General features: G+C 44.5%; 1 protein-coding gene across 4 annotated transcripts in view; it reads left to right on the top strand.

Annotated features, from left to right (window-relative positions):
• The window catches only part of LOC145897413 (rho guanine nucleotide exchange factor 28-like), a 59,015-nt gene that overhangs the window by 34,069 nt on the left and 1,439 nt on the right, over positions 1–23,507 (top strand). For 2 of the 4 annotated variants that reach the window (XM_082985693.1, XM_082985691.1), the window contains 21 exons: positions 8,257–8,312; positions 15,024–15,081; positions 15,971–16,032; positions 16,312–16,373; positions 16,852–16,914; positions 17,215–17,255; positions 17,403–17,546; positions 17,985–18,175; positions 18,365–18,526; positions 18,700–18,823; positions 19,087–19,242; positions 19,331–19,506; positions 19,743–19,917; positions 20,178–20,357; positions 20,637–20,744; positions 20,874–21,035; positions 21,114–21,271; positions 21,391–21,566; positions 21,801–21,930; positions 22,010–22,546; positions 22,731–22,863. In XM_082985693.1, coding sequence (XP_082841819.1) covers positions 8,257–8,312; positions 15,024–15,081; positions 15,971–16,032; positions 16,312–16,373; positions 16,852–16,914; positions 17,215–17,255; positions 17,403–17,546; positions 17,985–18,175; positions 18,365–18,526; positions 18,700–18,823; positions 19,087–19,242; positions 19,331–19,506; positions 19,743–19,917; positions 20,178–20,357; positions 20,637–20,744; positions 20,874–21,035; positions 21,114–21,271; positions 21,391–21,566; positions 21,801–21,930; positions 22,010–22,546; positions 22,731–22,863 — 3,054 coding nt within the window. Of the gene's footprint in view, positions 1–8,256; positions 8,313–15,023; positions 15,082–15,970; positions 16,033–16,311; positions 16,374–16,851; positions 16,915–17,214; positions 17,256–17,402; positions 17,547–17,984; positions 18,176–18,364; positions 18,527–18,699; positions 18,824–19,086; positions 19,251–19,330; positions 19,507–19,742; positions 19,918–20,177; positions 20,358–20,636; positions 20,745–20,873; positions 21,036–21,113; positions 21,272–21,390; positions 21,567–21,800; positions 21,931–22,009; positions 22,547–22,730; positions 22,889–23,507 lie in introns of all 4 variants that reach the window. The other 2 variants (XM_082985692.1, XM_082985694.1) reach the window with 2 other exon arrangements.

The raw sequence follows: 23,507 nt of genomic DNA, 5'->3' as shown, positions 1-23,507 counted from the left end.
GCATGACGTGTTGGAAAGCAGTTTGTTATTTCCTCGTGCCAAGTACAGCAGTTAACATATTAGTGGTGACGTATCTTTTAATTCTTCACTTTAATGTAAGGGCCTGTTTTTCAGTTCAGCTTTCCTGTACATTTCCTCAGTTGTTGTGAACAGTCTCGTCGCTCTTGTAGCTTTCCGTAACTCGTATGCTCGTCCGACCGCAAAGCTCGATTCGAAGCTGACAATTACACGATTTCCTGCCTAGGTCAGGAAACAGACAACACTAATGCGACAAACTATAACCTCCATATAGCCGGTATTAACCTTCGTTGAAGTTACCGGAGTACGATGTAGGCTGATGGAAAGAGCGAATCTAGTGTGCTGTAGCACAGAACACCCGTTTTGTTTGTTAACGAAGAGCTCCACGGCAGTGGATGCGAACGCTTCGTGGTCGTAGAAAGGAGGTGGCGACGTGAGAAAATCATTACCTCGTGGAGCCGAACAAAAGCTCTGTTGGTTGAGGAGAACGTTTTTAACGAGCTACATGGAAAGAAGGCAGACGCGGAAAACAGTTCCCCTTTCCACGTGCAGATAAAGAAACGAAGGAAAAAAAACAGGAAAAAGATGATAGGGCGACAGTTACATTTCAGCACAAAGTGCAGTTTATACATCCGTAAAAATACCAGAGCCAAACTTGGTGTGAAGGTGTATTAGTGAGTACTATTTGTCGAAGGCCTCGTTACAGCCAAAATTGTGAGTAGGCGGGGGTTTTCCAGAGCTGGTGTATATCACGCTCGGATGACATGTCTGTCTGATCAGAATACCGGAGCCTGTTGTTAGGCGTGCGGGGATAAACTTGGTTGCTACATATGCTTGCAGAAAGGCAGAAGTTTCTGACCTGTGAAATCTGTTTTGCATCTCAGAAAATATTTTCGTGTACCTTGTTCTGTGTTCTGTCATTCTTCAATGAGCAAAGCTGTTCAGTTTAGTATTATTGTTGAACGTTGAGTATGGGCATCAAAAATGTTGCATAAATTCCAATAGATGATCAAAGAAGTAAATCAAAAACTTTGTGTGTTAAAACCTATCTGCAAGTTTGTGGTGCTTTAAGCTACAAGAAAGTTTTGTAGAAACATGTGGAGCGACACATTCATGCTTTCTTAATGTTAACATATTGAAGTATCGACATTCACCCGTTGCAAATCGCAATGTATAACGCCACGCTGGTAATTTCCAGCGCGCCACGTTGAATACCCCCGTCACACCACCCAAAAAGCGGTCGCGCAAAACCTAAACAGGCCTACCATAACCTTATCACCACGCATGGAAGCGAGTGTTTTGCCAGCCACCATTCACAAGCCGCTACCCGTCACCTTGAATCAGTCTGCGAGGGTGCTGAGCCCGTGTGAACAGTCGTGCTGAGTGTCGAGAGTTACTTTATCGCCTGCAAAAATGCCTTTGCCGTTCCGCCTGTCGCCGCATGGCTCTTCTATGGACGGCTGCTTCTGTGCCGGCGGCACCTTGCACGTACAGCGGGTCTATTGCAGTTTCTTGGTAATGCACTTCAGCATGCTGTGAGGTGGTGACGCCACTCGTCAGGCAAGACAGGTGAAATGTGACGAAAGTTAGTAGTTTGCACCATTCATGTCAGATATAGGATTACTTGGTTATGTTAGTGGTGCGTTGTGCATGTGGTAATTGTCGTTGTGGCAAATGTCTCTTGAAAATACGTTGTTGATTTGACGTCTAATTGGTTGTCCATGTATTGTGTTGCTCTTTAAATGAGTGGAATCGTGTCATGTTAACGTGATCAAATATCGTAACGGTAGTGTAACCATGATTTACAGCTTTTCGGTAAATCGAGTAAGTGACTTTATTTTTCAATATTTGGTGTGATGATTGATGCACATACATCTGCTTGTGGCGACAAAACAGTCAAAGACCATTCCACGTTTCTCGGACATCAAAACACGCATTTCATGGCTGCAAATGCGTTTTTGGGCGTCGCAGTCCCGTTGTTGTTTGCCTCTGCCCTAATCTCGCCGTAAACCCATTATCTGCGCTGCTTGTGTCTCGTTTGTCTTGCGTGGTCGCCATACGACGAAAACTATTCACTTATTGGTAATTTGGCGCCTGACATTTGCGCTGGGCTTATGAGCTCGCATGCCGCCGCGAGTGATGGATGTTCGGACGACTCAATGCAAGGCAGCACCGGGCAGACGGGTTTCGGTGTCCGCCAGGCACGTGACTTCATTTCGATGTTATCGCCTTCAGGATTTGAATGACGACCCCAGATTGTTTGCTTGCGTGCCACTCGCTTGGCAGCAGCTTCGGCTTCGACGTCTTTGGACCGGGTTGCAATAGAGTTTGCAAACTGCTGAAAACTCTAAAACGCTATTTTTAGTCGCGGTTTCCTCTTAAATTTGATCCCGTTTTGTTTCTACGGCTTTTTGGTTGTGTTGTGGATCACTGCTGTTACTTTCTTCTATTTTCAAACCGGGTTTTCCTTTTAGGTTTGCTTTCCTATGTGAAACCAAATAATATTTCTATGTTAATGCCTGTAACGAGCAGTCAAGTCGTCCCGGGAGCATAAAAGGAAGTTTCTCATTTCGATTCATGCCCAAAATCCCGACGTTATAAATCGGCCCGACATTAAAGCTAAACGTCCCATTGCGCGGAAACAACGTCTCCCTGTTTGAACATCCCCGTGCGCACGGGATACAACTCCAAACGTTGTCTTCAAATCGACCATAAACGTTCGTCTACTGCGGCCAAGGTAAATATTGATTCCAACCACCAACGCGGGAGAGATGTACAAGAATCCGCAAAGGGCATCTTGTGCGCACAGTTAGCGAGCGGTGCGTTGTCGTTTTCAAGGGCTGTTTACCGCGGCTGAGGTGCTCGCCGGGTCGGGGCGGTTCAAGCCCAGGGCAGCTTGCATTGTTAACGGCACTCGAAGAATGGATGACCGAGCGCACGCCGCTGTCATTGGTCTGACGCGTTTTGAATGTCAATCAGCTCTCGGTCGGTTGTTGTCGCAGTCTAAACGCGTTGGTTTGTTTTGTCACAGCGTCAGCTTTTGTTTCAGTAAGTTTTGCATTGGAGGATACAGGAAGCATCCGTCGAATTTCCTTCGCAGAAAAACGCAGAAGTAGCGCCAAAGTTTAAGTTACTGTGTAAAGTAGGTAGTTGTGTATGGTAAATAATGAAAAGTTGGTAGTGCAGGTATCGTGTTGAATGAGAATTATTCCTGGGGACAAATTTCATTTGACGTCACATATTTGTAGTCCTTTGTTAGTTGCAAGCTTGCATTCCTGTGACCTCGTCGGACTTTCCCAAAGTTTCGATCAGCGTTCGCGTTTCAATCGCCACCATGGCGCGATCTGTTTGCACGTATGATGTAATGTGTTTGGCTTCGCCCTTCGCTCCCAACAAGACCGCGATAACGGGAGGGAGAGGTTGCACAACCACAGCACACAATGTTGTGACTGTGACGACTCGACTTACGATGCGAAAGGGGCCAGGGTTAAACGGAACTTCAGGATATCTCCGTTTATCAAGCATATTGTGAAGTTATTTCAGTGACACTGGTGTGATGAACAAATCAATTTGGTATTTGATATAATTAAAGCTTATTTCTATTATATATTGGACAAAGAGCTTTTCCGCAGTTGGTTCGGCAGTAGTGCCAGTTCAATATAATAGCAAACATTTTTATTTTGTCAAAGTGTGCCCACTTGGAAACTGCCCATAAAGTGATCTATCCCTGCGCAAGCAAAACGTTTGCAAAGCTCAGCGAGCTGGGGATGATCCAGAAATTCTTGTGGGAAAACATTGCACTGTGGCGGGCGGGCCACTCTGGCCCCTGACGCCGCACAACGCGCCACCCGCGGCATGCGACTCCCATCGCTTTGATGTTCTCATGACTGGGGCGGAAAAGAGCTCGTCGCGTTTCCGTTCGGGAACTTGGAATTGGATGCACGCCCTTACTAGTTTGTGATGTTGGCCTGTCGCCTTGCTCGGGTCAAATCTCCAGGATTTCAGATGTTTTAAAGAGGGTTTGAGGAAACTGAGGGTTTCGCAGACAGAGAAAGCTTCCAATTGTTCCTACACAGCTTCGTGCAAATGTCACTGTGAAGTGTTGTAGGTTTGCTCGTAAGCCTAGGACGGATTGCAAGAACTTGTTATGTAGATGTAGACAGATTCGACCCGTTTTTGTTTTAAAATGTTTGTCAGATATAGTGGTAAATGCAAATTATCGGTAGCATTTGAAACGAGGTCTTCCATCAGATAATTGCCATTGGCTTGTTTATGTGGAGTGGTGATACAATTCTACTTCAGTGAGACTTTCGTTCGTCAAGGGAATGAATGCACACACAACTCAGCATACAAGCCAGTGTGTTATTGTTGTTGTACTTTGTATGGTTGATAGCGTAATCACAAGAACACGACCTTTACCAGTCTCATCCGGGGCCTATTTCGTGAACCGCTTCTACAGATTTCAGCACGTTGGCATCACCATGCCGTCTAATGTCAATTGCGCAATCCACTTAGTTGCGCTCTAATCATAAAATCATTTGTGAGGTATTTGTTTGCGTACCGTGTCCCCGCTCACCACAAAGTTGCCCCGCAACGTCGCATGTTGGTTTTAAAGCTGCGGCCCATGCCATGGAGAGAAAAGCCTAAGCTGTTGCTGGTCGGTGATGAAGTAAGTGTAAGCTTAATGCCTTTATGCTTGAATCGTGCTTAACGCTAAAATTCGTAAATTGTCGTGATTTGTAAAGCACAAAAAGGAGTCATTGTGTCACTTCGGATCCCTAGTCATTTCCTGTGCCAACATTACAATTGATTTTGTTGCTATTTTCGGCGTTTTAATGGCAACGTTTACACCGAGAGTACTTGACGACAGATAACACACGATTGCTGGACACGCAAACCGTACTCTTCCAACATTTCCCGTACTCGTGAAAATGGACGTCCTGTCAATTCTCACCACTCAACCCACTTGACCCTGTTTTTCTTGCGAGCGATTTCATGGCGCACAATAGTCGGACTTAACCTTCATGTGGCCACCCCGGGAACTCGCTTATGTTCGGATTAATGTATTTTTCGCGAGCACTCCGGCGGTTGTTTTGTATCCGAGGCTCTCCGCACGCAACGCGACGCTGTAGGTTGGGCTCAGTATGTTTGGTGCTTCGGGCGTAGCGGAAGATTCGAATGCTCAGTTGTTGCACCTTCTGTTTTCAAGATGATCGTCTCCGGTGGCTTCGTGGTAAAATACCACTCGAGATGTAAGTACCATGCGTTGAAGTTACAGTTTGGCGCATACTTTTCACAGAGTTTACTCGTGATGTTTTGAACTTTTCACCCAGGTGCGTTAATTATCGGACGTATTGCAAAGGTGATATTAGTATTTGTATTTCATGTTTGTGTCGAATCATCATTCTAATTCTCCCTCCCAGTTGTGGATACCTGGGAATGTACTGGACTCTGGTCAGCACATAGCATTAGGTAATATTTAACCCTGGGATAGCCGGGAAACTTGCCGCAATCAACGTGTTTGTATTCTTCGTCCGTTTTTCCTTCTGTCAACACCCGCTGTCGATCAGGGTAACTGTACGGTTCCATTCCGCATAGTTTTACCGGCACTTGTCACCCAAGTGCGAACGTTCGTTGCGACGAAAATGTATGTGTGCCGATACAGTTCTGTTCAAGACGCCAGTGTTTCTTTGCTGCTCTCGTTTGTCTGACAACAATTACGTGCATGCGAAGAGGGTTTGGTGGTAATCAAGTTGCACCAGTTGATTTCTCTTTGTGAAAGACAAGTGGAGTTTATGGCAGGTTAGGATACGTGATTTTTACGGCAAAAGGTTTTAGGACCGCATCGATACAGCTGTAGAAGCTTTTCAGGTCCTTTGAACCGTGTCACATGATAGGATGACCTTTCAGCGTTTTGCAGTTACTGCACATCAGTTGGTCGATATTTAAACCAACCGTGTATTCCAGGCAATCGGTGCAAATGAGCAGAAAGGTCATATCAGCTTGTATGCGGACAATGCTTTAATTATCTTACGGTTATCATTATTATGTGAGAAGTTTCTGTGCGTGCGTCAGTTGGTAAAGTAGGGTGTTTTGCATTTGCCTACGAACTTTTCCAGCAAAGTCCATGCCTTGCGTCGTGATATACTGGCTGCATGTAAACCCTGACAGATGTTGTTTTATTACACACGACTTGTTCTGGACAGGCAAGCATGTGCTGGAAGCTTAGCACATTTTACCTTCGCTTTTAAAGACGTCCTAGCAGACCTCGTAACAGCAAGACTGTCGCTAGAAGACTTAACTCTATTGGAGGCCGAAGATAAACAAACAACGTTTCGACAGCATTTGCGAATGAAAAATTAGCGTTTGTCAACAGTTATCCAGGGCAAGCAACAGCTGCAAGAAGTAACAACGAACAGGACGTAGAGATGTCGCGGAAACCTCGGCGAACATGTAAGACTCGTGTTGTTCTTAAACATCGCAACATGTGTGTTTTGCCCCTGGCATTCCAACACGACAGGAATTATTCTCACGCCCAGGAGGTCCAGCCAGGTCTCGCGTGACTGTTTTTAGGTTAAAGAACATCATTGAACTTTTCACCGGCTTTAGAAAAATGTGTTTTCGCTTCTTCGATGGATCCCCTCTGGATGCAAATTAATGCTTAACATTTTGAACACATTGCTATCAGTCCTAGAGCTCCAAAAGGAGTAAATATTAATTTGCAAAGACAGATCCGTCGGTTGCCTGATTCCTGAAGTCAAATTTCTGACGTTTTTTCCTATATTGCTATCAGTTCATCATCTTGGGTGGTTGAAACATTGTTCGTTTGTGAATTTTAGTCGTTCACACGACCTTTACGCGTTTTTCTGGATAACATTTGAAAGTAATCCTGTTCTGGGTACAGTTTATACATTCAAGGCTGTTAGACAGACACGTATTAGGTCACGCCCAAGGCAGAACTAACGCGTTAAGAAAACAAGTTGCCACGTTGAGCTGTTACCTAACCCTCACGTGAAAGTATGAGCCAACTCCAGTGAAAGGGCAACCGAAATCAGGGAATGATCCTATTCTCACGTTGCGGTCGGTGTAGGAAAGTTACCCGGGAAAGGTTTTATGGGAGAAACGTTGTATTTGAGGTTTTCCGTGTTTTTTGAAGCGAAAATAAAACCATGTTTTGTGTTCTGCCCTCGTCATCAGACATGTTTTTTTTGCTTACCTTCATTGCCTTGACTGGTGTCAAATGTTGGTATCCGATGCTGATGAGTTTTTTAATGTGGTTTTGGAGTTAGTTTATATTTCAGCACACTTATATTGCAGAGTCTTATCTGTCTTGCATTTTAAACAAAAACTTTTAGTTGATAGTGTTATATGAGGGGTGTCTTCAGGAGTGTACAAATGTGTGTGCTTGTTTGTTTTAGCTCAGAAAACCATGCAAACGCGCTTCAAAAGAAGTCAATCGCAACACCGCTACAGTTTCCTTGTTATCAATGCAATAAGCCTCAAGGTCAAAATGGGCGCACAAGCAATCAATCACTATTGAAAGCTTGCTTGTTCTCAGCTTCAAAACACCCTTTTTGGCCCCCGTTTCACCCCGGCTTTCCCACGCCTACTGTTACCGGTGCCCACAGTGGTTCAAGTCAACACTGCGACCAGACAGAATGCATTGTCCCCTCCGCAGCAGCTAGACCGAAATCCCTTAATTCGCACGCGCAGCCTATTGTTCTGACTACTTATAATGCAAGATAAGCCGTTTCACCCCCTTGGTAAGACGACTGGATTTTAGAACGGTTTTTATGCTTGGCAACGTTAGTGTAATGTGTTGCACACTCCAGAAAAAAGTCTGCACGCCATCCATACATTGCATGGCAACAGTGTATTTGATTTAGGAAGTTACAGGATTAGGAATAAGTTCGGTAACTTTTAACCCTCTAACTCAGTTATGCAGCTATTTGGTTGAACTAAAAGTGAGCATTGAACTACGCAATTTTTTGCATATAACTTTTTCTGTAAATAATTTCGCCTAGTAGAGAAAACAGTTATTGACCGGCAGGGGGCACTAAACCTTCGCATTTTTATTGCAGGTTGCATGCACAGTTGTTTAGGTTTATATAGTGACTTGATCATTGCAACAGTTCCGCTTTAACTCTGTTACCGAATGACAAGGTATTAAATCCTAATTGCGCAACCTCGATACGAATTTAGCGGCCTGACCTTATATCGTCTTTTTTGTGTTTGCAGATTCTCTGGACTCTTCTGACTCGAAAGAAGTTTCCAACGGAAAGAAGAATTTCAAGGTATGTCTCTGTCTTGTTACTTTATGTAAACACAAAGCTTAAACCCTGTGTTTTGCAAGAATGGAATCGATTGGCCTAATCATAACCGAAATCATACTTGGAAGCTTAAAAACGTTTTGGTATACGGAAAAAACACAAACATTTTTCAACAACAAACCATTCGTATAGCGACATCACTAACGTTACGCATTTTTCGAAAAATGCACACAGAACCAAACATCGAATGTGATGATGTCAACAACACATACGTATTTCAAACAACAAAAGCCCTAAACACCACTTTAACAAACAAACCACAAAAAAACACAGTGATGGTGATTGGTCAGACCATTACCCCCCTTCACATATTTATCTGTTGTTTGGTTTTAAATTGAAGACTGGCTTCAACGTGACGTAGCAGCTTCCGGCTTCGATTTTGTCGCATTGGGGCAATATAGGAAGCAATCGAACGCCTGGCTTGTAGCGACGATTGCTGTAATTAAGAGCATTTAAGCGGATCTGGCCTTCTTCCGGCCTCGCAGCTGCTTCTGTTCCAAGCTTTAAACTGCAGTTTCCGACAAATGCGGGGTCGTTTTGTGGAGAAAGTTATTCGAGCTTTCTTTTATGCCAGTTGTTTGGGATTTGTTAATCGTGTCCCGCCTTGGGTACGCGCGCATGGCAGTGGGTATTAATAGAACTGAAACTGTTCGACTCCGGTGACCGGAAATGATTATATTGTGAGCGATTTAGGGGCAAGTGTGTTGTGAGTGTGTCACAAAACCGCGTACGTGTAACGTTAATGCGCATACGCCAATCGCACTACGCTCGTAAGAAGAAAAGTCGACACAAGGCACAAAACAGACACCACTAAATATCCCGCAGTATTAAGAACTGTATCCTCCTTATGTAAGACTCTGGCAAGTTCAAGTGACCAACGAGATATTTTGTCGTTCGATTCAAGCATGTTCGTACAAACTGCAGCGGAACACTCAGGGGTACATTTCCCCCGACTTCAAAGCTCGCCGTCTGTCTTGGTGTCGATAAATTATGCATGTTCCGACTTCAAAACCTGCTTTGTGACGTCACAGGCGGATGCACTCGTCCGTGTCATCGCCCGAACACCAATCGATATCGCCTTGCGAATACTACGAACTGGCAATGCAAGAAGCAACACAAGTTTGTCTGTAATCCTACACACGTTGAGATTGGCCCGTAGGTCGCGAGCTGCATGTATGTAGAACCACGGGAAGTGGGAAATTATTTAGAGTCAGCGTATTTGAGTGTGACCTCGTCAAGTGCATAGAACACTGTGCTGTATTGCGAATCAACCTACAGGCATGACAAAGGGTCAGAGGAAGTCGACGTAGCGTAGATTCTTAAAGCTTTCTGTGAAAACCGTGTAAGATGGGGTAGGAAGTTGAAGAAAGAGACTGAACCGAACTACGGGTTTGGAGGACGGTTAGGAGTTTCGCCATTGGAAGTGAAACGTCATTTCAAAGCGTGATTCTGAAGGCGAAAACTGTATATAAAACTCCTTTGTGCGATTAGCAAAGCGAAAATGATTAACTCACACCATTTCTCGAAATCCTTGACTCGCCGCTGTTCACTGCATTGTTGCCTCTTTTTCACAACACTACGTCACCGGGAGATTTAAACGCCGTCTTCGTGAACTGACTAAGTCCACGCTCTCTTAGTTTCCTTCGAATAAAATGGAGATTCAAGGAAAGCCACCACATCAAGCTCTTGCCTGCATTGCCATTTCCTGGTCGCATTTGTGTATGCAGTGCCAGGATGGCGTAACTACAACGTTTAGATGCCCGAAATACGGTGGCAGTAGATTTAGACGGTGGTAAAATATTTGTGCACTGCCCAAGCGATCGTGCTATGATGACGTTCCCCTTATTTCCTGTTTGAGCGTGCGCTCTCACGCGGGCAAGTGTGTAACGCAGGTCACACGAATCTCGACAGCAGCTCATAGTCAGACCTGTACTACGCCACAGACCCCAGCTGATTGTTTCACCTGGTGAGCGTGATAGTCAGAAAAGTGACACATCTGCTTCTGCGCCATTCCAATGTGCGGTAGGTTTATGCGCCAGCATTCAGTGCAGAAAGTGAATCATACGAACGACACATCAGCAATATCTGCTATTTCCAGACTCCTAGTTAACGGTAAAACATGTTGTCCAGGTTAGTGTAGAAATGCGTTATTAGTAGTTCTATCCTGCAGTGATTGTGTCACATAATTCAATTTAGCCTGGAACAGTTAACAGTCTAAATTGAAACAAATAGAACTATTGTCACAATATGACTAGTTTTAGTATAATTAACGCAACAAAGTTCTAAAGATGATGAAAGCGTAATGTCTTCTCGAAAGGTCTTGCTAACAGAACAGACATGTGTATCAAGCGATCATCTCATATCAACCGTTGAATTACTCTTTAGTTTCGGCAGATAGCAAAGCACTGTGTAAACACGTATTTGAGGTAATTCACTGTGCAAGTCGCTGCGGTACCAACTGACCGTACAGCGTCCTTGGATTAACCTTCAGCGCGCCTTGAAATGGATTCCAAAAGCAAACGAAGCGGCTCTCACGGTGCCGAGGCTCTTATCAAGGCGCTGAATGGCATGGAGTCCCCGGATAAATCGAATTCGCAGAGTATTTGGTACTTCTCGTCGCCCGCACCCTACAAGACCCAACCTGTCGTATTTAGACAAAAAAAGCAGGTAAACCGAGCTGTTCGGAAAGATGTGCCAATCTCGCACACAGCGACTGTTGTGACAGTGGTCATATTAAACGGCAATCCGACACATACCACTATCGTGGTTATAGGTCCGAAAACGGTCATTGGGCGATTTAATTGTGGTTGATACAATAGGGCTTAATACAATAGGTTGATATTGATTAACCTTCTCGACTTTCGTGCATCCATTTATCCTTCCGGCAATTTACGCAACCTTCTAGTGTATTGTGTCTGGCAACACTCAGCTTTAAACAAAACATCAGCGCATCGCCAGCGTTTACATGCAATTTATAGGTGTGCACGATCCTTCCGTGTGGCATATGCAAAAAGCCCATTTTGCATTTACGTAGACACAGAACGCATGACCGTTTATCGCAACTCACGCAACCCACACACGAATGTCACGTGACACAGGCTATGGGCAGTTCGTCAATACAAAACAAACGAATGTGAATCATTGCTACTTTTCCCGGCCGAGTTGTTGTTGTTGCAGCAGCTGGGCAAAAACCACCAGTCCGAACCAATCATGTAGTGACCAGAAGTGCTCAGATGAGCAAGTGTTCAGTCGATATGTCATGGCTTAACTTGTTAACGACTCCAATTGTTTTGCTTGATCCTTACACTGCGGATGTTGGTTGCCGAGCAAAAGTGATGTTCCCTCATAGTTTTTGCACTTTGCCAGACTGGACCACTGGTGCTTCGTGATTATAACGTGGAACGTGCATACTCCCAACTTTTTTAAAACTCCCGTTTTCTAACAAATAACACCGTACTCGTTTGCACCTAAAACTGAGGCCGTCGCGTAAATCCCAGACTGAGCTGCATAATTTAATCACCACTAAGTTATTATTTATACCCAAGCAAGTACGTTCCTCCAGCAAGGCGCGGCTCCAGGCTCAGCGAAGGTCCATTGTCAGTGCACGTTGACCGCGCAACAGACGTTTATTCGGGTGCAGACGCGCGCGCCACGTCCACAAGTAATTGGTGGCGCGTCGTTGTCTCGAACCCAAACAAGAGGGTCCACACTCAGGGCCTTTGGGACCCGCTACCGATGGCCTGTTGTGTGGGCGGCGACGAGGCTATTTTTAACGGGCCGACGCCGCACTTGCAACAACCCCCCGACGCGGTAAACAACTCCATATTCCGCCGTACCTTCCCTCAATGCATCATTTCGTAGCGTTTCGCGCCCGGCTTGGATGTATTCGAAATGCAGCGAGAGAACCTGCAACAGTTACAGCGCTTAGAAAGTCCAAGTCAAGAAGTTTAAAAGCTATGAGGCGACAACACAGACTGAAGATAGCTTTCGTGATGCGCTCTTTGAATGCCGTTCTAAAGAAGGTAATAATATGAAGTACTTTGTTGTATGTCCAGTCCGTACTTCAACCGTGGCGGGGATGCTCAGAATGTATAGGCAGAAAAAGATGGCCCGAGAAGTCATTGCACCCATGATATAACGCGCACTTGTTGGAATGCGTTGCTTGCGATGATGGAATTGGTTGGAATTCGACGCATGTTCCAATTTTGCCACACGCCGCTCGCAGTGGGGGTGTGTTACGTAACTTGTATGCTAAACTATCTGTGACATTGCAAACCTGCTGAGAATGTCGCGACGGAGCTGGAATGGTCGAACGATGCCATTTTGCAACTCGTTAGCTAAATACCAGGAATTACTCGGCTGTGGGAAATTCCTCTTTAGTTGTTAGTTTGTTTTGCTCTGTTTGCGTTGGGCCACTTCGAAGTTATTACACAATTATGAAAACATGTTCAGTTTCTGTTAAATAGCTACGTAAGTAATGTTACGTAACCAACTACGTAACCCTTGTATATATAATTAAATATGAATATTGCCACGTATAATCCGCATCCCTCACCATTACGTTGACTTGGTTCATTCCAGTTTGCAAGCTTCGCCAATCGTGTTTCCACCTTCATTGCCATTTCCTTTTTCGCCATTTTATGAAAATAAGTTCAAGTTTTCCCATGCAAGCTCTATTTCTATTTGGCGAATTTCGCGGCAGTTTTGGCTGTGATCCCACGAAGGATGCGTTTGAGTGATGGATGGCCGATCTTGGCGCGTTGGCCAACAAGCGACCACCTTACAACTGTATGGACCACTAGGTTCTTTTCTGCAGGGTCCTTCCGCTCCCATTGGAAGTTATTAATGGCTCCTGGCGTTCGTCTTGGGTTTCGCGGTGAGGTGTTCAAGTGGACAGTGGATTAATTTGTTGATCACCCGCCGTGGCCTTATGCACTCGACCTTTTTAGTTGCGATCGCTCGGGTCTGTATGCTGCAAAGGGGAAGAGTTTAATGAGAACGGGCAAACTGACGAAGTCATGAGCGTTGCGTGAAGGTCAAAAACGTACAAATGTGCTTGAAAATATCGCTTTCGGAAAGCTCCCTTAAATTTGCAGCTGTGGGGGCACGCAAAGTTGGAATTCCTTCCCTGTTCTCACTGTCCCGTCGAGACGGCCAATATCAAACGGAACCGGCTTTCAAGTAGTTTTTTCACATGACAAAAGAGCGACATACGGGCAACGGCGTACCCGCACAAGCCCTGGCTTGGCGCGTCCTTAAGCCGCTGAGTATACACGCGCAGCTGGCTTACGCCCACGGGCCCCATCACATCGCACGGAACACAGTGTTGGTCTTCCACAAACAAAACCACTCGGCCACGTCACTACAGCAGGTTTATGACGCAGCCTTACTGGGAGTTTGCCAAATCCGTTTTTGATTGTCGTCCAGGTTGTGGACACCTCAACCTTCTGTTGCTTTTGGCGCAGTTGTCACACGAGAAGTTGACTCACAGTCGCTGTGTTTGTTAATTTTCGAACATCGTTGAAGGTATCCCAACAACTTTTTCAAACTTGGCACGTCGGTTGTTGGCGTACCATAGCGTGTACAATATATTGGTTTACTTGCAACCGATAAATATGTTAACAGGGAAACAATGGTGTTTGGTGTCCTAACATTGTGGCATGGATCTAGCCTTAACTTTATTAGGAGTTTGGTATAATCGTCGAGCGTTTCAACGAACTCTCGTGCTTGGGCTAAGTACCGATAATAGCACCAAACTCCCTCCGTCTATCAAACCAGAGACAAACGGTTTTAAATACAGTGCGTGTGCAAGTCTAACGAGCGGAAGTGCACTGTGAAGAAAGACGCCTCCGAGTGATCCACCGCACGCTTTCACATGCCACGTCACAACAGCTGATGACGTCATAAGGAAACGTTATCATGCACAAACAGTAGTCTTTGACCGGTATGTTTCATGTACGTAAGGCGGATGTTACTGAACATGGATCCATATAGTCTCGTATCGATATCCCAGGTTGTGGTGTTTCCCGGTAGTAAAGGCCTACGCGGGCCGTTAACGGGTCGAATGTAATTGGACAAACATCGTCTTGTCCACGTAACTGACACTACGCTGGGAATATCGGGACGTGGGCGAGCTGCAGCGCAGTTGAATACACCTGCTTCGACCACAGCAGCATTCAGTAGGTTTAGCCGACTTGTTGTTAAGGCTTACGAGCGAGGTTTTAGCTAGCGCTTGGTGTCAGACAAAGGCTGGGTATGTCGTATATTCGTCAGCATCACCGAATCACCTCGAAAGATGACATTGATCTCGCTTCGTCCCCTCGCAGGGTTAAACTTCGCAAAAAGGTGAACGAGAATACGGATATTGCGACATTCGGGTTTCGGCAGTTCTTCGGTGCTTTTGTTGAGGGAATTCGTGTGTTATTTTTTGTGGCGTTTCCTTGTCTTTGCCTGTTTCAGTACAAACAACTTGCTACAACGCAACTTCTGCGCAGGTTTCAAATGGAACACAAATCGCTGCATTTTGCGCTCACAGTTTGCAGTTTGAAAACATTCTGTTCAGACAACCATGGGCCTAAAATCTGGCTTTGAAAAATCGATACCGTTCTTGTCATGATTGTTTATCGCGCAACAATGGTTGGGGCGTTTGTTTATCTCTTGTTATTTTGTTTTTAGAGACCTTCCATCATTCGACCGCAGAGTATGATGATCAACAGGCCAGCCCAGTACCCAGGTAAAGTTTCACATTACTTGTTATCATAAAAAAGGTGGTAGTTGGCATACTTATTATCGTAAAGTAATTGGCGTGGTAGTAGTTTGGTACGTTATGAAATAGTACTAACACAGTTGCGGACTGGTGAAGACATACCTACAATGTTTACATATTGCAACATCGTCGGGAATGGTATTTTTTTGGGAGGGTGCTGGGATTCAAAAAATTCGGAATTTTAAAATTTCTCATTTTACGTGGCTCCAACAGCAGAACCGTGCATTACTGCTGTGTAGTAAAACTTTTTTTATGTAATTACACAAACCATTGCAAATTTCAATTATAAAAATGGAATCATGGAGCAGAAAACCTTGGAGACCTTGGTGTAATTTATATATAACCACGAAACCTTGGACATCGAAAATCTATTATTACCGGTGTCCTTATGGTTCTATACCAAGACTTATATGCATAGCAAAGTATAACAGAGCTCATGCGTTACGTATCTTTACATCATCATGTGACGACACGTATTATTTTAACACGCGGTTGTGTGACACCTTCCGCTTACGTATGGTCAGCCGTTGCGCGTAGGTGCTGCCCAGACAAACAAATTACTTTAAATATATGTTTGGGCAAAGAACATTTTTTGTCGCTGAACGCACGAGAGTTACCTCCGAATATGAATTCGCAATTTTTGCCCCAACAATCGCTTGGACGATTTTTTTTGTATAGATCGTCACCACGAAACTGTTTTCTCAGTTTTGTTTTGACCGGTTTCTGGTTGTAACGAAAGTTCCCCGTCCTTGAAATGGCTTTTTGTGATTTACGTAGTAAACTCTATTTTTGTGTATACCGCAGGGTAACCTCCCATTCACACAAAAATAAAATCTCGGTTTTTGTTTTCACACAGTTGCGAACCCCGCCTACCCCAGCGGTCCGCAATCACGCAGCAACTCAACACGTCCAGTTTCGGTAAGTTCACTTTCCCTCTCGTTGTTGCTACGAAGTCGAGAATGCACAAACCGACCACTTGTACCAGTTGCACTAACAATTTTCATGTAACGCTTAGAATGAGATGCAAATAATACCAACTGTCGGTAAGAATATCGATTGACACATCCTTGCCGAATAAATTCGAATTACTTTCTTTTTAACACGAGATATCTTTAAATTTTTCTTCGCATGTATTTACATGCGATCACTGGGAAATCATCTGCGTATTTGTGACCGTTTCTTTGTTATTTATCACAGACCTTGGGCAAGCTGTCAGTCAACCAACCCGACCAATATTCCACAAACAACAAAAGTAACAGGTGAGTTGTTTGCCCACTGTGGTTTTCCTTACACCTTTAACTCTGCGTTTTTTCATATTACTTAAATGGCTGTTGACGACGTTTAGTGGAATTGATATATTTTATTTTTTTAAAGTTTGTACTTGCCCATCAGTTTAATTATGTTTTATAATTGCTCATAAATTCAAAAGCCATATTTACCGCCCCAAATTCGTTGTTAAACAATATTCACAAGCCACCGTCCATGATAACCAGAAAACCCAACCCATAGCCCGTTCTACGCTTATTTTTTTTGCGATCGCCTAGCGGAGTCATATAAGATATCCAAACACCAACGCGCTTCTGTTGCTTACCACAATGCGGTATTACCCCACAGCGGATGTGGTTGCACAGAGATTGGGGAACGCCGTTTGCACGCGTATATGAGCCAGTGCATAGCGCGCAAAAGGTGATCAACCTTTAGCCACGTATCTGAGTCTCACCTGTTTATGAACCGCAGGTCGTCGTTTTATGAAGAGGATGGTGACGACGCAGGACCGCCTCCTCTATTCCAAATTAACAGGTGAGCCTTGTCACGTGACCCATGTTTGCTGGTGGCTGGACTCACAGTTTTAAAACAACAAGTTTCCGCAGGCGAAATATTGTGTATTGTGTAAGCTGCACTACTAAGTGGAAGTCTTTACTTGGCCGTTTGGTCGGCAAAGTCGTCTGATGGTCACACCAGCTGCACTGATGAGACTTTATACGACGAAACAGTGGCCATCTGTGTGCAGCTTACACAATTCATATTATTGGCTCCACTTTTATGAAATGTTGTGTGTTTCTTATCAAATATTTATCAAGGGGCCTTTTGTTTTTTTAGTCGTGATCCGACGACCGGTTCTATCGAGTCATTGGACGAACGTAAGTAACTGTAAGATTTCTATGTGCCACGTTTTCTTGCGCTGGAGCGAGCTGTGCTAAAGAGCGGAACAAGCTTCCGATAACCTTAGCATTGGCGCAAGGTCACCTGCTTTGCATGCAATTTTCATATTTATAATTGTTCTCCAGTCTCGTCTCACACCATCGAGCTCGACAACGACCCGGATTTGATGCTTAAACCGGATGAGCCGGAAGCATGGAGTGTCACCGCCGACAAAAAAGTTCTCAAGAAAATGTCCAAGAAGGACATTAAACGCCAAGACAACATATACGGTACGCAAGCGCGACTTTAGCTTCGATTTTCGCGCTTTTCCCCCTGTAAATAATTAATGAGTGGCCTACTGGGGATATTCCGCTTTTAATGAAATAACAGGTGTTTATTGGAGGTTGTTATTTGTTGTTAAAAGTACCTTATTTTTCTGGTAATGTGGGAGCTGGCCCTTCCTACATTTAAAGTTGGAGAACAGAACATAATAATCGACAAAATACAAAGACAGGTAATAAATCCCAGGCATTTAGGTGGCTGGCAAAGATCATCATAACTAAACTAATCTGACCCAAGCCTTTTTGCATTTTCTGGCAACACTGTGTAATCCGAATAGTAAGGCCGAAACAAATATGCAGTCATTGAGCAGACGTTTCACACACCACTGTGTCCATCATCATTACTGTGTATTCCCTTTAATAAATATCGCGCTTTTGTATGTGCAGAGTTTATTCAGACCGAACGCAACTATCTCACCACGCTGAAGATCATGCAGAGGATTTACGCACGGGGCATGGCTGAAGAACTCCACTATGATCAGTCCCAGATAGATCGCTTCTTCCCATGCATCGACGAACACGTCGAGTTCGTGTCCCAGTTCGTTCAGAAGCTCAACGAACGTCAATCCGATAAGAAGGTATGTCAGTCGAACGCAGTCCTAGATGCGTATTTGTGCCAATTCCACACTTTTAAATTTTCAATCAAAAGTCTATGTTTGATATTAAATCTCTGTGGCATTTTCTGCATTCGATGTTTTCCTGAAAAGATAACCTTTATGGTGACGAAAATTCCCCAGCGTATGCTCAAGCACACTTGCACTTTATAGGTGGTGGAAAAGATAGGTGACGTATTGGTGAATCAGTGGGGGAATGGTTCGGGCAATACCATGAAGAGATTGCTGGGCGAATTCAGTTGTCGTCACAACTCCATATCACTTCTATACAAGGAGAACCTGAAAACCGACAAGAAGTTCCAGGCCCTCATTAAGGTTTGTTGGTTAACTACCATTAAAATGGATCAAACCTAAACCAATTTAGTTTTTTTTCAATAAAAAAAACGAATTTTAGCCCCTATTACGTTTTCCATATTAACAACAGCAATAACTTAAAAGCTGGAGAAGGTTCGGTACATCAGGTAAATAACACAACCAATTTAATCCAGAAATGCGAGAAGAACCCGCTGGTCCGTCGTCAGGGCATTCCCGAGTGCGCTTTGTTGGTTACTCAGCGTACCACCAAATACCCCCTAATGGTGCAAGCTCTTATCGAAAACTCCAAAGAAAAAGGTAAGCGGCAAGCACCACAAACGTTAGTTTTTTTACAACGGCGTTGGTGTTCGTTTGGATGCAATCAAATGCTCCGTGAAGATATCTATCCTTGCGCTCGTAGTATTACGTCAGCGATGACGTAATGTGCAGACACTTGGGGTGCCCGTGTCGGTGTGCTTTGTGTGCGCATGGCGTGGGTCTGAGAGCACTCCTGAAAATTTGTATTTTTTAAATGTGAACATGATTTAAAATTTGCCTGAGCAACACTGTTTGTTATTTAGATCACAAAGAAGATTTTGAAAATCTGAATCGCGCCTTGGAACTTTCCAAGCAGATAGCAAAGGACATCGACGAACAGGTTCAGGCATACGAGAGACAAAACCTCTTGTTCGAAATTAAGGAGAAAACCGAAGCGAAATCCACTACCACTTTAAAAGGTATTAAAGTTTACTTTTTTCCAAAAACATAAACAGTATTTATCGGAATAAACCATATATCAACGTCCCTGCATTGTGGTTATCGTAGATAAGAAGTTCGATCGCAAAGACTTAACGAGGCGCAACCGGAAACTCCTCTACGCTTCCAACACTGTGCAATTGAAGATATCCCGCAAGTTTACAGATACGCAACTGCTGCTTCTCACCGACTGTATCGTGTTTCTTCAAGAAAGCGGCGGAAAATATTCTTTTCCCTCTGGCCAGGTGAGGTTTTCATGGTTTACTTGTGTAGATGACTCTCCTGCTCGATGTAACAGCGCTTTTATAGAAGAAAATGCTGTAAAACAAAGTGTTTTTCTTGTTTGTAATTGGAAACAAACATATAAAGTGTACATCATTGTTCCCAGCAGCATAATTACCAAAAGCGTTCGAAGTGTTCATAAAAATAGTTACATTTTTGCATGCTTTGCCAACAACAACAATCGTTTATTTGATCTCAGCCCGCTGTACTTCCACTGCAAAACTTGTTGGTGAGGGAGGTGGCGAACGACGAGAGGGGACTTTTCCTGATTAGTCCCGGTAGTCAGGCGATGTACGAAATGAAAACCCAGACAAGCGACGAGGGCAAGACTCTCACCCAGAAGATGCGCGTGGCCGTCAGCAACTGTCCTGAAGGTTTGTGTTTTCATGAGAAAAGCGTCTTAATTAAAACCAAACTGTTATTTGCACGGTTGCTTTAATAGTTAGATGTAAAACGGGTTTGCCCTCCGAGCTTGTAATGTATAAAATGCGCGTTGTTGTATCAGCATTGGAGGTTTGTTATAGTTCACTGGAACATCTTAACATATCAAGTTTTCTATGTATTTGTCATCTCATCCATTCTCTTTGTCATTGTGTAAATTATACAGCCACTATGACGTCATAATGTAATTTAGACGAGGGAATTCCTTCGGAGGACGAGGAAGAACGGAAACAGCAGGAGCAACAAATAGCTCAAGCGCGTGGTCTCATCGTCCAACTCGAACAACGGGATAAACGGATAAATGAACTTCTCCGACAGAAGATGGAAGTCTTCCGCGAATTGACCGAATCCGTCGAACGGGCAAATCCCATCGGTGAGTTTTCTTATGATATACGAGTACTACCAGTATGAAAATTCGGCAGCATTTTCCTGACAAGGCAACACCTTTTACTCAAGCTGTTTTTTCTTGTACATTCGACGTATATTATCCCGTCGTATGGTTTTGAATTTCGGCATAATGTAAATGTTATTAAACGAGTCTGTCTTAACAAACATACAAAAAACGACGAATTTTGTCAACACGTTACTCACTGATCATGCTTTTTCTCTTGTTCTTATCAAATTATAATGACAAACCCTGTTGTTTTTTTAGCTCGCAACAGTTACTCGTACCCCACCTTTGCGTACGGCGAAGACGACTTTGGAGGTAAGAATCCTGTTCCTGCCTCCACCCCCATACTGCAGAAAGCATTGGAACAAGGTGAGCTACTACTTTCGCCTCAACACAAGTACACACATTTCTTGGTGTGGCGTGCTCTTTTTAAGTCACTTGACACATAAATCACGCACGTGTTTAACCCATTGTTAACAATTCCACTTTTATTGTCAGTCACAAAACTCTCGAACGCCATCTACGGGGCTGGGGGACTTTCCCGTCACCCGTCGAGTGTGGGGGAGCACGACTCTGGGTCCCGCGGCACCTCCGCCCTGCCGAAGAGATCGGACACCTTCGGGGGCTTCGACAACGGCAAAGAACCACCTTCGCCACGAAGTAAGCACAAAGCAAAATATGTCACTGTACGAACAAAATGCGTAGTAACACGAATTAAAATTTCAATTTCTTGTACAGATAAGTTCTTGAACTCTTCGCAAAGCGACAGCAAGCTGAAAGATCTCGACACAGAACTTCCCGTCTCCTCAGAATCTTCCAAGCGAGACTCTGGTCTCGTCGATTATGACGTCACAGTGCGCAGGACCGACTCCCAGAGTAGCATCAACAAAGCATGGGTAAATTTTGAGTCAAAACAAGATATTTTCATTGTTCCATAACTGTGAGTTTTTAAGCTATAGCAAATATTAAAAATATTCCAATCTTTATCCCGCAACGCTTATATCTCCGCCCGCAGCCTCCAATTAACAACGGTTCGAGTCGTAACTCTTCGCCTACCGCAAGTAGCGCACCCGATGTTGAGTTTCCACTCGTACCACCCACCACTGACCAGGTTTCATCCCTATCTCATCTCACCGACCTCATTCATCGCTACTTGTCTGTTGCCACGCAACAGGAGACGCACATGGAGAGGTAAATTTCTCGACTTTAAACATTATAGTTATGAGTCCAATGTCGCCTTGTTTCGATTGTAGACGGCGTGATCTGTTATCTTTGAGTGCCAAAAATGAAGATAACTTCACTTAACATTAACAATTTATATATTTTTTAAACCTTTCCTTGCGTTTGAGTTTCCACCATTCTCAATTGTTCATTTTGTATTATCCCATGGTCACACCCGGAAGCTGATTAATATTTTTATAACAGGCTCCATCTCCAACTACTACAAGATCGCAGCTTCGGCAAGAAAAACCGATCCGGCACACTACAGGAAGCTGAAATGAAGAGGAACCAAATCAAGCAGCAGGAGCAGATGGATGACCTCCGCCGTCAACAGGTAGGTTTTTAATTATTTCGCACTGGCTTCTTTAGAACAGGAATGTAACGGTCGAACTAACGTGTGACGTCATCTACAGCAACAACTCAAGTCTGACCGCGACCAGTTCAACAAAACAAACGAGCGTTTCCAGCGTTCCATCGATCGCGAGCGAGAAGAGCTTGCGGAAGCCAAAATGAAGCTGTTGCGAGATGAGGAAGAGATGCAGAAGAGAATGAATGAGGTTACGCGCCTCAAGGAAGAACAACAGAAAGAGCTGACGCGACTCCGCGACCTGCAGCGAAAATACGACCACCTTCACATCTCCTCGTCCACCTCCAACCTCTCGGGCTCCAATAAAAATAACAGCAATAACCTGGACGCCGTTGACGCCCCCAGGGCCCCACAGGAGGGCAAGGGCGCTCTATCTGGCAGCAAGTCGTTCACGAGCCTCCAGGCCCCCGCTGGTGCAGCCAAGGGACCGCCGTCACCTACTTACACTGCGGCGGATTACCCAAGGACTTTCCCGGGAGTTAAGAGGGATCCTGCTGGTGTGAATCAGACCGCACCTGGCCATCACGCGTTGCCGATACATCTGCAGTACAGCGCCACCAACCAGATCGCCGGCTCCATACCGGTAATGATGTTTTCAACATATTTTCAGTGACAGGATTTGAACAGTCAAAATACTGTCCGTTCTTCACGTTTTTTTCCTAACGTAATTAAACAATGAGCATTGCGCAGTAATGAACTGTACAGGACTTGCAGAAACAGTTTTCTCGCTGATTTACGCTTAACACGTCATTTAACCTTTTCGACAGCCTCCGAAACACCAACAGGTGCCCTTCAAGATCGCCAGCCAGGGCAAGGGCGAAAAGCATGGCGTCCATCAGATCATACCCAGCAAGCTCACCAAACTGGCTTCGGGCCAGTCGGGCTCGTCACACACATCCAGTAAGAAGCCACATATCGTGTAGAAGTAAGTTAAGTCCCAAGGCCCCCGGCGTGCCCCCCGCCACCTTCAGCCACTGTTTGACACTAACCCACTCGCACGCGACTGGCATGGATCACTCTCTCGATGACGTCATTTTTGTGACGTCGCGTGGGGACTTCCGCTTCGTCGTCCTTGCTTTTGTTTTGAGTTCGAGCGTTGCATCTTCACAGTTTTGTTTTCAAATCTTGTTTTACCACGAGTTCAATGAGATATCCAGAACTACGTGAAGATTTGGTCACTGGATTTACCCATTCATTTCAAACTTCTTACTTCACGACTAAACGGCAATTAGTAACGTTACACAAAAATATCGTGTAGGTCCTGTAATTTTGTAATAGATTTCGTAGTAACCACGATTATTTCCGAAAGCGCTTGCTTTCGTTCGCTCACCACAACATTGCAGTGTGCATGTGATTTGATTTAGCCGAACTAACAATCTTGTGTGATTGTAGTTCTTAACAATTACTTCCTGCTCCTTCCCTGGAACCCGCACAAATATATATGGGTTGTGTGCAAAAAAACAGTCGATAATCTAAAGAGGTTCTGAGCAAAAATAACAAAGTACCCAACATCAACCTCTTTCCCGCGTTCCACGATAAAACGG

Source organism: Ascidia mentula, chromosome 4, assembly GCF_947561715.1.
Source record: "Ascidia mentula chromosome 4, kaAscMent1.1, whole genome shotgun sequence".
Lineage (NCBI taxonomy): Eukaryota > Metazoa > Chordata > Ascidiacea > Phlebobranchia > Ascidiidae > Ascidia > Ascidia mentula.
The sequence above is the reverse complement of the archived record's forward strand: the minus strand, read 5'-3'. Positions and strand labels throughout refer to the sequence as shown.